Here is a 13857-nt window from a genome sequence, read left to right on the forward strand (position 1 = left end):
TACACATGTGAAAATAAAAAAAAATGGTTCTGAATTACGATGTTTGCAAAAAAAAGTTAAATGTTCATTTTTTCCTTCCACATTGTTTCAGTTTCTGTGAAGCACGTAAAGGGTTAATAAACTTCTTGAATGTGGTTTTGAGAACCTTGAGGGGTGTAGTTTTTAGAATGGTGTCACACTTCGTTATTTTCTATCATATAGACCCCTCAAAATGACTTCAAATGTGATGTGGTCCCTAAAAAAAATGGTTTTGTAAAAATGAGAAATTGCTGGTCAACTTTTAACCCTTATAACTCCCTAACAAAAAAAAATTTTGGTTCCAAAATTGTGCTGATGTAAAGTAGACATGTGGGAAATGTTATTTATTAACTATTTTTTGTGACATATCTCTCTGATTTAAGGGCATAAAAATACAAAGTTTAAAAATTGCAACATTTTAAAAATTTTCGCCATATTTCCATTTTTTTCATAAATAATCGCAAGTAATATCGAAGAAATGTTACCACTAACATGAAGTACAATATTTCTCAAAAAAAAAAATCTCAGAATAAGCAGGATCCGTTGAAGCGTTCCAGAGTTATAACCTCATAAAGTGACAGTGGTCAGAATTGTACAAATTGGCTCGGTCATTAAGTACCAAATTGGCTCTGTCACTAAGGGGTTAAAAATAAATCAATCATTGCTTGTTGTCATAAGAAATGATACTCGAATACTGAAAATACCACAAAAAATATAAAAAAGGTATAGATTTTTGCATTCAAATAGCAATGCTCAGTCTGTTTAGATTACATGTGATTAAAATTTACCAAAGTAAGACACTTCTCTCTATCAGATATACAGTATGTCCAAAATGTATTCATTATCTTAAAGCAGAATGATAGAGCCAGTGGAAAAGAAGTCCTGGGGAAAAGTCGAACCAGAAGGATGGTATCTGACGAACAAGAGATAATTGTGAGACATACAATGTTTTGTTTTTTTGTTATTACAAAAGTTTGCAGCGATAATGCATAATTCTATTTTATTTATTTAAAAGATAATTTAAAAAAATCCACACAAATTATAGTGGGAATTACTGTTTTTTGAAGTAACTTTAATATATTTTACTTGTGGTAACATTTACTTTGTGTTTTAAAAGTCTTACCCGGGTCCTCAAGGATGGAGAAGAAAAAAGGTATGTAATATGCCAACTACAACTGGATCAGATGTTCCTAATGAAATACACAATAGGGAATGTTTCATATTTCTGGTAGAGTGAACATTCAGAGGAAGGCGGCGAGATGATAACACCTTCCAAGAAAGGAAAGGTTGGTCTTGTGCTTATCGAATCCTCCCAACATTTTTTTCCTAATAATTTCTAACTATGTAATTCAATCTAGATATGTAACTATATTTACTGATAGCCATCTTCCCTGATTTCCAGTGCCACTCTGGTCCACTTCTTGGCTGCGTGAGCACTGTTCTTCTATACCAGCTCACACAGGTATTTGTATTTTAGGCAAAAAATATATATATTATCATTGTTTACATTTTAAAAATTACAAAAAGGAAAATGGGTGGTTACAAAAGTTTGGGCACCCTTGGAGATTTGTGTGTTCAGATTACTTTGACCAAGGTTTCAGACCTTAATTAGCCTGTTAGGGTTATGACCTGTTTAATATCATCATTAAGAAAGGCCAGGTGATGCAGATTTCTCAGCTTTAGAAAAACTCAGCTTCCTCTAATCTTGTGCCAAAAAACAGCAGCCATTAGTTATTCTAAGAAGCTGCCTTATTTTTTTGAAAATAAAAAATGGTGAAGACTATAAGAAGATAGCAAAGTGTTTTCAGGTTGCCTTTTCCTCAGTTTGAAATGTAATTAAAAAATGGCAGTTAATAGGAGCAGTGGAGGCCAGGATAAGGTCTGGAAAACCAAGCAAAATTTCTGTGAGAGCTGCTTTTAGGATTGCTAGAGAGGCAAATCAGAATCCCCCACTTGACTGCAAGACGCCTTCAGAAAGATTTAGCAGTCGCTGGAGGTGTGGTACATTGTTCTACTGTTCAGAAACACCTGCGCAAATTTGTCCTTCGTGGAAGAGTCATGAGAAGAAAACCTCTCCTGCATCCTCACCATGAAATTCAGCATCAGAAGTATGCAAAAGAGCATCTAAACAAGTCTGATGCCTTTTGGAAACAATTACTGTGGACCAATTAGGTTGAAATAGAATTATTTTGCCACAATGATCAAAGGTAGGAGTGAAGGAAAAGGGGAACAGAATTTCAGGAAAATAACATTTCGCCAACCATTAAGCCTGGGGGTGGATCAATCATGCTTTGGGATTGGTGTGAAGCCAATGGCACTGAGAACATTTCACTGGTAGAGGGGAAGATTGGATTCAAAATCCACAATAAACTACCTACTGTAGAAAGGCAAAAGTTGAAGGTTTTACAATGGCCCTCACAGTCCCCTGATCTGTACAGCATTGAAAATATGTGGCCAGACCTCAAAATAGCAGTGAATGCAAGACGACGCAGGAATCCCATAGATCTGGAAGAATTTTCCAAGGTAGAATGGATGAAAATCCCACAAACAAGAATTGAAAGACTCTTGGCAGGCTACAATAAAAGCTGTGATATTTGCAAAAGGGGTGCTACTTGGCACTAACCATGCAGGGTGCCCAACTTTTGCATTGGCCCATTTTCCTTTTTGTAATTTTTAAAATGTAAAAAATGACAATTTTTTTGCCTAAAATACAAAGGAAATATGTCATCTTTAACTTTAGCTCTTTTAGAGATCGTTTTATCTTCAGCTTGCTTAACTGTCCCCAATAGCAGTAATTTTGCCCAAACTTTTACATGTCACTGTAAATAATAATATTTGAATGTTAATAATTTTAATTTTAAACTAAAAATGTAAATATATAAATCACTAGAATGTAGTCTGTATTTACCTTCATTTGTTAAATTATTTACTACAATAGGAAGGAAAGAGACGTTCGGGATCTCGAGACAGAAATCAGAAGGTACTTTTTAATTCCCTAACCTGCCAAAGTCCTACTCTGCTTATTATAAGGGAAGCTGTTAACAAATATATACAACCTCTGAACCACAGTCATAGTGTAATACTGAATGGTAATAGGTTTCTAATAATGTCACTCTGTGAAATCTCATAAAAGAATAAAGAAGCACCTGCTAAATGTGAAGAACCAAGTCAGTGTTAGTGGCATCTAATGCTTACGCAGCTGAAACTAAGGTTAATACATTTTGTTTACTGTGCATGTGCTGGATGCCACCAAAACTGGCTAGTAAAGACGTATCCTTGTCTATGAGATCAAAACAGAATGGACTTGTGACTACATGACTCTGTGGAAGATTGGGAGCACCTACATGACTCTGTGTTGACAGGTTTGATAGCTTAAATGCCATAAGGAAATGTCCAATGTTTCAAGAAAATTAAATTTAGCACCAAACTTGTGTGCTCCCTGTAGACTTCATAAAGCTTGATTTTTTGTGTATGTTAAATAATAAACTAGATTTATTTTAGTGGATTAAATGCTGTAAAATAACTAAATACATTAAAGCAAAATATTGTAAATCTCCTGCTGTAATTTTTCCCATGATTTGCATTTGTCACCCAGGGAGAATCAGGGGATACTGGAGATCCTGGTGTTCCTGGGCAGAAAGTAAGTCTTTGCAATTTCTCCTCAATTAATTGTTTAAAAACATATAGTGTTATATACTGTTTATTAAATCATAAAAAATAAAAGGTAATAAAGACATTTATTCATGCTCATGTAATATATGTAACACTATTTAGGAGAAAATCATTATTATTATTATTTATTATAGCGCCATTGGCACTTTACATGTGAGGAGGGGTATACATAATTAAAACAAGTAGAATAATCTTAAACAGTAAAAGTCACCAACTGGTACAGGAGGAGAGAGGACCCTGCCTGTGAGGACTCACAGTCTACAAGGGATGGGTGAGGATACATTAGGTGAGGGTACAGCTGGTCGTGCAGCAATTTAGTCAAACGAGGGTTACTGCAGGTTGTAGGCTTGTCGAAAGAGGTGGGTTCTCAGGTTTCCTTTAGAAGGTATATTCACTGTTTAGAAGAGTTGATGTGGATCAATTTGCAGGACCCGGTCCGGCACCCATATCAGCATTTTGTGGCCAAGAGATTGGAACCTTGATAACCGCTTCTTACCTAAGGGCATACTTTAATTCTTTTTGATTCGACATCTTGAGGAGATGTCATTGTTGTGAACTGACACCCATGTGACGTCTTGCCAGGTCAGCTAATCAAAAGAAGAGTTGAATATACCAATCCGGTAAGACGTGGTTCTCAGGTCTCTCAACCAGTGGCCACAGATTACTGACATAAACTGTACTTGATTCTGCAAATCATTTTTCACCAACTCAACTGTTTAGGAAACAACAATAATGCTATATATTAACCCCTTAGCGACCGCCGATACGCCTTTTAACGGAGGCCGCTAAGGGTACTTAAACCAGCGCCGTTAATTAACGGCACTGTGGAAAAAGTCAATAGCGCCCCCCAGAGGCCGATTTTCTCCGGAATCTCGGCTGCCGGGGGTAGCCGAGACCCCAGAGACCATGATTCGGGGGGTTTTTAACCCACCCCGCATTTGCGATCGCCGGTAATTAACCGTTTACCGGCGATCGCAAAAAAAAAAACAAAAAAACGCGATCTCTTTTTAATTTCTCTGTCCTCCGATGTGATCGCACATCGGAGGACAGAGAAAAGGGGTCCCAGGTGGCCCCCCAATACTCACCTAGCTCCCCCAATGCTCCTCGTGTCTCCCAGTGGGCGCCGCCATCTTCAAAATGGCGGGCGCATGCGCAGTGCGCCCGCCGGCCGGCACCGGGAGAATCTTTGGGGTCTCGGCTGCTGGGGGTAGCCGAGACCCCAAAGAGCATGATCGGGGTCGGTATTACCGAACCCTGTTTTGCGATCGCCGGTAATTAACTGTTTACCGGCGACCGCAAAAAAAAAAAAAAGTAAAGTGTAATTCTCTGTCCTCTGATGTGATCGCACATCAGAGGACAGAGAAATAGGGGGATTCGGGGACCCTAGCATACTCACCTAGGTCCCTGGATCCTGTTGCTGCTCCTCCTGGCCGCCGGCAAAAGAAAATGGCAGGCGCATGCCCAGTGCGCCCGCCATCTGTCTCCATCTGCCGGCCGGCAGGAGAACAGCAGTTGGGCTAAAATTAGGGTTAGGGTTAGGGTTAGGGTTAGGGGTAGGGTTAGGGTTAGGGGTAGGGTTAGGGTTAGGGGTAGGGTTAGGGGTAGGGTTAGGGGTAGGGGTAGGGTTAGGGGTAGGGTTATGGGTAGGGTTAGGGTTAAGGGTAGGGTTAGGGGTAGGGTTAGGGTTAGGGGTAGGGTTAGGGGTAGGGTTAGAGGTAGGGTTAGGGTTAGGGGTAGGGTTAGGGGTAGGGTTAGGGGTAGGGGTAGGGGTAGGGTTAGGGGTAGGGTTAGGGTTAGGGCTAGGGTTAGGGCTAGGGTTGGGGCTAAATTTAGGGTTAGGGTTGGGGCTAAATTTAGGGTTAGGCTTCTTTCACACTTACGTTGGTACGGGGCCGTCGCAATGCGTCGGCCCGACATACCGACGCACGTTGTGAAAATTGTGCACAACGTGGGCAGCAGCTGTAGTTTTTCAAAGCATCCGCTGCCCAATCTATGTCCTGGGGAGGTGGGGGGGAGTTACGGCCACGCATGCGCGGTCAGAAATGGCGGATGCGACGTACAAAAAAACGTTTCATTGAACGTTTTTTTGTGCCGACGCTCCGCCAAAACACAACTGATCCAGTGCACGATGGACGCGACGTGTGGCCATCCGTCACGATCCGTCGGCAATACAAGTCTATGGGCAAAAAACGCATCCTGCGGGCACATTTGCAGGATCCATTTCTTGTCCAAAACGACGGATTGGGACGGAATGCCAAACGACGCAAGTGTGAAAGTAGCCTTAGGGTTAGGGTTGGGGCTAAAGTTAGGGCTAGGGTTGGGGCTAAAGTTAGGGTTAGAGCTGGGATTAGGGTTAGGGTTTGGATTAGGGTTGGTATTAGGGTTAAGGTTGGCATTAGGGTTACGCTTGGGATTAGGGTTAGGTTTGGGATTAGGGTTAAGGTTAGGGTTGTGATTAGGGGTGTATTGGATTAGGGTTAGGTTTGAGGTTAGGGTTGAGATTAGGATTAGGGGTGTGTTGGATTTATGGTTTTGATTAGGGTTATGGTTAGGGTTGACATTAGGGTTGTTTTGGGGGTAAGGGTTGTGATTATGGTTAGGGTTAGTGATTAGGATTATGGATCAGGTTGGGATTAGGGTTAGGGGTGTGTTGGGGTTAGGGTTGGAGCTAGAATTGGGGGGTTTCCACTGTTTAGGTACATCAGGGGGTCTCCAAACACGACAGCCAATTTTGCGCTCAAAAAGTCAAATAGTGCTCCCTCCCTTCTGAGCTCTGCCGTGCGTCCAAACAGTGGGTTACCCCCACATATGGGGCATCAGCGTACTCGGGATAAATTGGACAACAACTTCTGGGGTCCAATTTCTCTTGTTACCCTTGTGAAAATAAAAACTTGAGGGCTACAATATCTTTTTTGTGAAAAAAAAAAAAAAATTATTTTCACGACTCTGCATTCTAAACTTCTGTGAAGCACTTGGGCATTCAAAGTTCTCACCACACATCAGGATAAGTTCCTTGGGGGGTCTAGTTTCCAAAATGGGGTCACTTGTGGGGGGTTACTACAGTTTAGGTATATCAGGGGCTCTGCAATCGCAACATAATGCCCACAGACCATTCTATCAAAGTCTGCATTCCAAAAAGGCGCTCCTTCCCTTCCGAGCTCTGCCGTGCGCCAAAACAGTGGTTTACCCCCACATATGGCACATCAGCGTATTCGGGATAAATTGGACAACAACTATTGCAGTCCAATTTCTCCTGTTACCCTTGTGAAAATAAAAACTTGGGGGCTACAATATCTTTTTTGTGGAAAAAAAAATATTTTTTATTTTCACGACTCTGCATTCTAAACTTCTGTGAAGCACTTGGGCATTCAAAGTTCTCACCACACATGTAGATAAGTTCCTTGGAGGGTCTAGCTTACAAAATGGGGTCACTTGTGGAGGGTTTCTACTGGTTAGGTACATCAGGGGCTCTGCAAACGCAACATAATACCCGCAGACCATTCTATCAAAGTCTGCATTCCAAAACGGCGCTCCTTCCTTCCGAGCTCTGCCGTGCGCCCAAACAGTGGTTTACCCCCACATATGGGGTACCAGCATACTCAGGACAAATTGGACAACAACTTTTAGGGTCCAATTTCTCTTGTTACCCTTGTGAAAATAAAAACTTGGGGGCTAAAAAATCTTTTTTGTGGAAAAAAAAAATATTTTTTATTTTCACGGCTCTGCATTATAAACTTCTGTGAAGCACTTGGGCATTCAAGGTTCTTACCACACATCTAGATAAGTTCCATAGTGGGTCTAGTTTCCAAAATGGGGTCACTTGTGGGGGATTTCTACTGTTTAGGCACATCAGGGGCTCTCCAAACGCGACATGGCGTCCTATCTCAATTCCAGCCAATTCTACATTGAAAAAGTAAAACGGCACTCTTTCTCTTCCAAGCTCTGCGGTGCGCCCAAACAGTGGTTTACCCCCACATATTGGGTATCGACGTACTCAGGAGAAATTGCATAACAACTTTAGTGGTCTAATTTCTCCTGTTACCCTTGTGAAAATAAAAATTTGTGGGCAAAAAGATCATTTTTGTAGAAAAAATTCAATTTTTTTTTTCACGGCTCTACGTTATAAACTTCTGTGAAGCACATGGGGGTTCAAAGTGCTCGCCACACATCTAGATAAGTTCCTTAAGGGGTCTAGTTTCCAACATGGTGTCACTTGTGGGGGGTTTCCACTGTTTAGGCACATCAGGGGCTCTCCAAACGCGACATGGTGTCCAATCTCAATTCCAGCCAATTCTACATTGAAAAAGTAAAACGGCACTCCTTCTCTTCCAAGCTCTGCGGTGCGCCCTAACAGTGGTTTACCCCCACATATTGGGTATCAGCGTACTCAGGAGAAATTGAACAACAACTTTTGTGGTCTAATTTCTCCTGTTACCCTTGTGAAAATAAAAATTTGTGGGCAAAAAGATCATTTTTGTAGAAAAAATGCGATTTTTTTTTTTTTTCACGGCTCTACATTATAAACTTCTGTGAAGCACATGGGGGCTCAAAGTGCTCACCACACATCTAGATATGTTCCTTAAGGGGTCTAGTTTCCAAAATGGTGTCACTTGTGGGGGGTTTCCACTGTTTAGGCACATCAGAGGCTCTCCAAACGCGACATGGCGTCCAATCTCAATTCCAGCCAATTCTACATTGAAAAAGTAAAACGGCACTCCTTCACTTCCAAGCTCTGCAGTGCGCCCAAACAGTGGTTTACCCCCACATATGGGGTATTGGCGTATTCAGGAGAAAATGCATAACAAAATTTATGGTTACATTTCTGTTTTTACACTTGTGAAAATAAAAAAAATGGCTCTGAATTAAGATGTTTGCAAAAAAAAGTTAAATGTTCATTTTTTCCTTCCACATTGTTTCAGTTCCTGTGAAGCACGTAAAGGGTTAATAAACTTCTTGAATGTGGTTTTGAGAACCTTGAGGGGTGTAGTTTTTAGAATGGTGTCACACTTCATTATTTTCTATCATATAGACCCCTCAAAATGACTTCAAATGTGATGTGGTCCCTAAAAAAAAATGGTGTTGTAAAAATGAGAAATTGCTGGTCAACTTTTAACCCTTATAACTCCCTAACAAAAAAAAATTTTGTTTCCAAAATTGTGCTGATGTAAAGTAGACATGTGGGAAATGTTATTTCTTAACTATTTTTCGTGACATATCTCTCTGATTTAAGGGCATAAAAATACAAAGTTTGAAAATTGCAAAATTTTAAAAATTTTCGCCATATTTCCGTTTTTTTCATAAATAATTGCAAGTAATATCGAAGAAATGTTACCACTAACATGAAGTACAATATGTCACGAAAAAACATTCTCAGAATCAGCGGGATCCGTTGAAGCGTTCCAGAGTTATAACCTCATAAAGTGACAGTGGTCAGAATTGCAAAAATTGGCCTGGTCATTAAGTACCAAAGTGGCTCTGTCACTAAGGGGTTAAAGAAGAGCTCTTTATGCTGCACTGCTTCTGAGAATTTAAATGTCTGTGTTTGGAGAAAACTAATTATTAATTATCCATGAACAGATCGGCAGAACGGGGCATTTTTGTCCTTGTTAGCATGGAGCTACAGTGCACATGCTCTATTTATTCCTTATTGGACTGTCAAGTGGTGCTTTTTCCCATAGACAATGAGTGAAGCAGCAATCAAACATGCGCACTACCACTCTGTGCTAATAGGGATAAAAATGCGACATCAGAGATAAAAATTCCCCTTTCGGGCCATCTATGGATAGATGATAGATTGTTTTTAAGTAACTATTATGTACAGTAATTCGGTTTGTGGTGCTATTTCAAAATGTAATTTTAATCTGTGAAGTAAGAATGTTAATGTAAGATACAACTCCAAAAAGGGGCGAACTCCCAAAATGCCGGAGGAATAAGCAAACCTTGTGGGGGCTGTAGGGGACCCTCCGCAACCTCTTTAATTAAGGAAAAGCTGTACGTTTAAATGTCCTATAGATATAATAGTGCTTACTAGTAATGTAAAAGTAGCCAAAACACTTTGTGTGACCAGGTCTCAAACTTTCGTTTTTAGGGAGAAAAAGGAGATATTGGTGAAAAGGGACAAAAGGTAATACATATCTGTATCTACTTCGCACCATTGTATGTTCCATAATAAAGTAGTCTTATGAACTTATGGGCCAGAATGACAATGTGATGTAAGTAAAAACCTGGATTTTAGTTGCTCCTCAGATGGCATGCAGCATATGGGAAATTTATTAGGGAAAGTTTGCAAGAATTCTGGCAGCCATTGGGCAATAAGTATAGCAAATAGTATGTTCCATTTTATTGTGTGTTCAAAACACTTTTTATACCTCAATAGTTTGAATAAGTTTCTAGAAAGAAGGAGTTTAGGTAAGAGGAGTTAATCTGTCCTAAATCTATTATTGATTTATTCCCAAAATACATATAAAGTACTGTATAAAGATTGTCAAGCATCTTTTGGCATAAGGAAGAGAAAAGATTTTAACATGTCTAGCAAGTTGCACCAAATTTACCATATGTAACATGGCATGGCCTCTGACCAACCGCTGTGTGAAGAAAATGTATGAGTGCACCAATTAGAGTCGGTCAGTTGTTGTCATGGGTCTTTTCAATGAAAAATGATGCCACAAATCACTGCGTATTTTTTTTTAATAATACTGCATTTTTTATTTTAGGGAGAACCAGGAGTTGGTCACAGAGGCCCAGTGGGTCAGGCTGGACCTCCTGGTACTAAGGTAAAACTGCAAACTGATTCACTTAGAGAAACCACAAGCGGGAATTTAAGTCGACTAGTCGCTGTAATTTTAATGTCACTAAAAGCAAGTTGGTGATTAAGAGCAACCTCCACATTTTCCATCAAAACCGTTTATTTAAGCTTTGTGTTACCAAGATGATTGATGATTTTCCTCATTTAAGATTGGCCAGCAATGGTCATGCAGGCTTCAAAGCTTCATAATGATGGCAACCGGGACATACACTAAGAATTTCACAGCCACTGTTAATTTCAATGTAAAACTGGAAGGTAATTTTAAAGGGAATCTGTCAGCAGAATTTCACACTGTAAACTATTTATATGCAGAAATAGGAGAAGAACACGGAGTATCAAATCATTGAGGTAAAAAAGTACAAATGTTATTAAAGTGTTATCAAGTAATGAATATATAATAAAATGATATAGAACAAGACAGACACCAAAATCAAGGTCACATGCAAAGTTTGTAGCAAATAGTAATACAACCCTTATGTTTAAACAGTATAACATTAGGGACAGGCCGTAAGGTGTACACTGGCAGGCATTGCCCAAAAGTAAACATGAACACTATACTAATAGAGAAAAATTACTTAATGGATTGCCACACAAATGTGCTCGGGCAAGGCTTACCTGAGCCGGATGGCGGAAACCCCAACATGCGTTTCGCGTACTCACAAGCCGCTTTTTCATCCCCTTGAGAAAGGCTCGGCTCACATTTGCCCTCCGCTCTGTGCTGAGCTCTTACACTGGGCTTTCTGTGACTTCTCTGAAATATGAGAGGTAAATGGAAACCTCAGTGGAAGATTCACTATAATGAGGCTGATGGAGTCACAGTGGATGCTGTCTGGCCTATGATCTGCCAGTGTCCGTCTTTATAGGCATGCAAAATAGCGTAGTAGGCCATAGTTTTGTGCATTTCTGAAAAGAAGGACACCGCTGGACAGAGGCCAGACCAAATCCAGAGTAACTGTGGTCTCTCCCAATGGGTCATGGCACCAGCAAACTGAAACAGTAAAATCTGCACTATAATATGGCTCTTCTTCCATTCTGAGCTTTGGACTGTGCCTGAAAAGTATTTCCAGATTACATGTAGGGTATTGGCGCACTCAGAAGGAATGTTTACAACAAACTGAGTTCCATTTTTCCTACTAGCCCTTAGAAAAATTAAAAACTTGGAGATAAAACAACCTTTTAGTGGTAAAAAAGTAAACATTCTTCCTTTACCGACCAATGGTATAAAATTCTGTGAGGCACATGTGGTGTCACCATGCTCATTGCACCCCTATATGAATTCATTGGGGAGTGTAGTTTGTAAATTGAGGTCACGTATTGGGGGTTTCTTCTGTTCAGGCATCTCAGGGGCTGTGCCAATGTGACATGGCACCCTCAAACCAGTCCAGCAAAATCTGAACTCCAATATTGCACTTCTTCCCTTCTGAGCTTTGCATTGTGCCTCAAAAGTAGTTTTTGACCACATATCGGGAATCGGTGTACTCAGGAGAAACTGCACAACAAATTTAGAGGTTCATTTTCTCCTGCTGTCCTTGCAAAAATTAGCTTGTTTCTAAAACATTTTTGTGTGAAAACTATAATTTTTTTTTAATTTTCACTGATAAACATTGTAAAATTATGTGAAGCACCTGTGGGTTCAAGGTGTTCACTGCTTATCTAGATAAATTCTGTGAGGGGTTCAGTTTCCAAAATGGGGTCACCTGTGGGGGGTTTCTACTGTTTAGGCACATCAGGGGCTCTACAAATGCGACATGGCATCCGCTGATGATTCCAGCCAATTTTGCACTCCAGAAGTCAAATAGCACTCCTTACCCTCCTAGTCCTACCGTGCGCCCATACAATAGTTTTCCCCAACATATGGGGTATCATCGAAATTGCACAGCAAATTGTATGGTGCAATTTCTCATGTTACCCTTGTGATAATAAAAAATTGGGCCTAAAAGAACATTTTTGTTGGAAAAATTAACTTTTTTTTATTTTCACAGCTCAATGTTATAAACTTCTGTTAAGTACCTGCACATCAGGGGTTTTCCAAACACAACATGGTGTCTGCTAATTATTCCAGCAAATTTTGTGTTCAAAAAGTCAAATGTAACCTTTCCGAACCCTGCCTGTGCTCAAATAGTAGTTTTCCTCCACATTTTGGGTATCGATGTACTCAGGATAAATTGCACAACAAATTGTGCAGTGCATTTTCAACTGATACCCTTGTAAAAATAAGAAATTTGGGGCTAAAAGAACATTTTTTTTATTTTCACGGCTCTAAGTAATAAACTTCTGTGAAGCACTCAGGGGTCCAAGATACACTCCTTGAGGGGTCTAGTTTTCAGTTGTTAGGCATAGCAAGGGCTTTCCAAACACAACATGGCATCTGCTAATAATTCCCGAAAATCTTGCATTAAAAAAGTTACATGGTGGTCCTTTCCTTCCAAACCCTGCCGTGCTCACTAACAGTGGTTTTCCTCCACATATGGGGTATCGACGTGCTCAGGAGAAATTGAACAACAAGATTTTGGGGTCCATTTTCTCTTATTTACCCTTGTGATTGGGGTCTGAATTGAAATTTTTGTGAAAAAAATAAATATTCATTTTTTTCCTTCCACATTCCATAAATTCCTGTGAAGCACCTGAAGGGTTATTAATCTTCTTCAATGCGGTTTTAAGCACCTTGAGGTCTGCAGTTTTTAGAAGGGTGTCACTTTTGGGTATTTTCTGTCATATAGGCCCCTCAAAGTCACTTAAAAATTGCTTCAAAAATTGTTCTGATGTAAAGTAGACATGTGGGAAATGCTATTTATTAACTATTTTTTAAAAATTTGGCCTGGTCAGGAAGGTGAAAACAGGCTTGTGGGGTATAGGGGCTAAATGCAATTTAAAATCCATCATAAATCCACAAGACAGACAAATAGTCTGTGTCTAAGCAAACTGCCCTGTACCTTGTACAGACTGAGTGTGCTCAAGCTCTTTTATGTATGAGGCATTTATTACATACTTTGCTGGATCACTCTGTTCCAGAGCACAAGTGTTGATCATTCGTGTTAAACAGTCATCATTTCTGTATCTGAAATATCAATTTTAGTAGTATTTCTGATTAAACAGTGTAAATGATGATACATGTGGGATTTCTGAGCACTCCAGTCCTTTTGTTTACCGCCAACCTGCTGCCCTTATCATTGGCTACAAGGCATTTGTACTTACGGTATATTAATCTATTCATTTTTCTTACATGTGCTCTCACTTAAATGTATTTTGTGTTAGCATATTATTCTTTCACAGTCAAATCTGATTATACAGCATTTTTCAGCAGGTTATGTAATCTGAGAGCAGCATGATGTAGGGGCTGAGACCCTGAATCCAGCATTGTG

At 40.0% G+C, this 13857-nt stretch overlaps 1 protein-coding gene across 1 annotated transcript in view; it reads left to right on the top strand.

Annotated features, from left to right (window-relative positions):
* Positions 1-13857, top strand: part of LOC138676256 (collagen alpha-1(VII) chain-like) — an 831262-nt gene that overhangs the window by 495832 nt on the left and 321573 nt on the right. The window contains exons 70-76 of the mRNA XM_069765365.1: positions 871-951; positions 1136-1171; positions 1251-1304; positions 2957-2998; positions 3614-3658; positions 9779-9814; positions 10404-10463. Coding sequence (XP_069621466.1) covers positions 871-951; positions 1136-1171; positions 1251-1304; positions 2957-2998; positions 3614-3658; positions 9779-9814; positions 10404-10463 — 354 coding nt within the window. The remainder of the gene's footprint in view (positions 1-870; positions 952-1135; positions 1172-1250; positions 1305-2956; positions 2999-3613; positions 3659-9778; positions 9815-10403; positions 10464-13857) is intronic.

The sequence above is a fragment of the Ranitomeya imitator genome, chromosome 4 (genome assembly GCF_032444005.1).
Source record: "Ranitomeya imitator isolate aRanImi1 chromosome 4, aRanImi1.pri, whole genome shotgun sequence".
NCBI classification, from domain to species: Eukaryota; Metazoa; Chordata; class Amphibia; order Anura; family Dendrobatidae; genus Ranitomeya; species Ranitomeya imitator.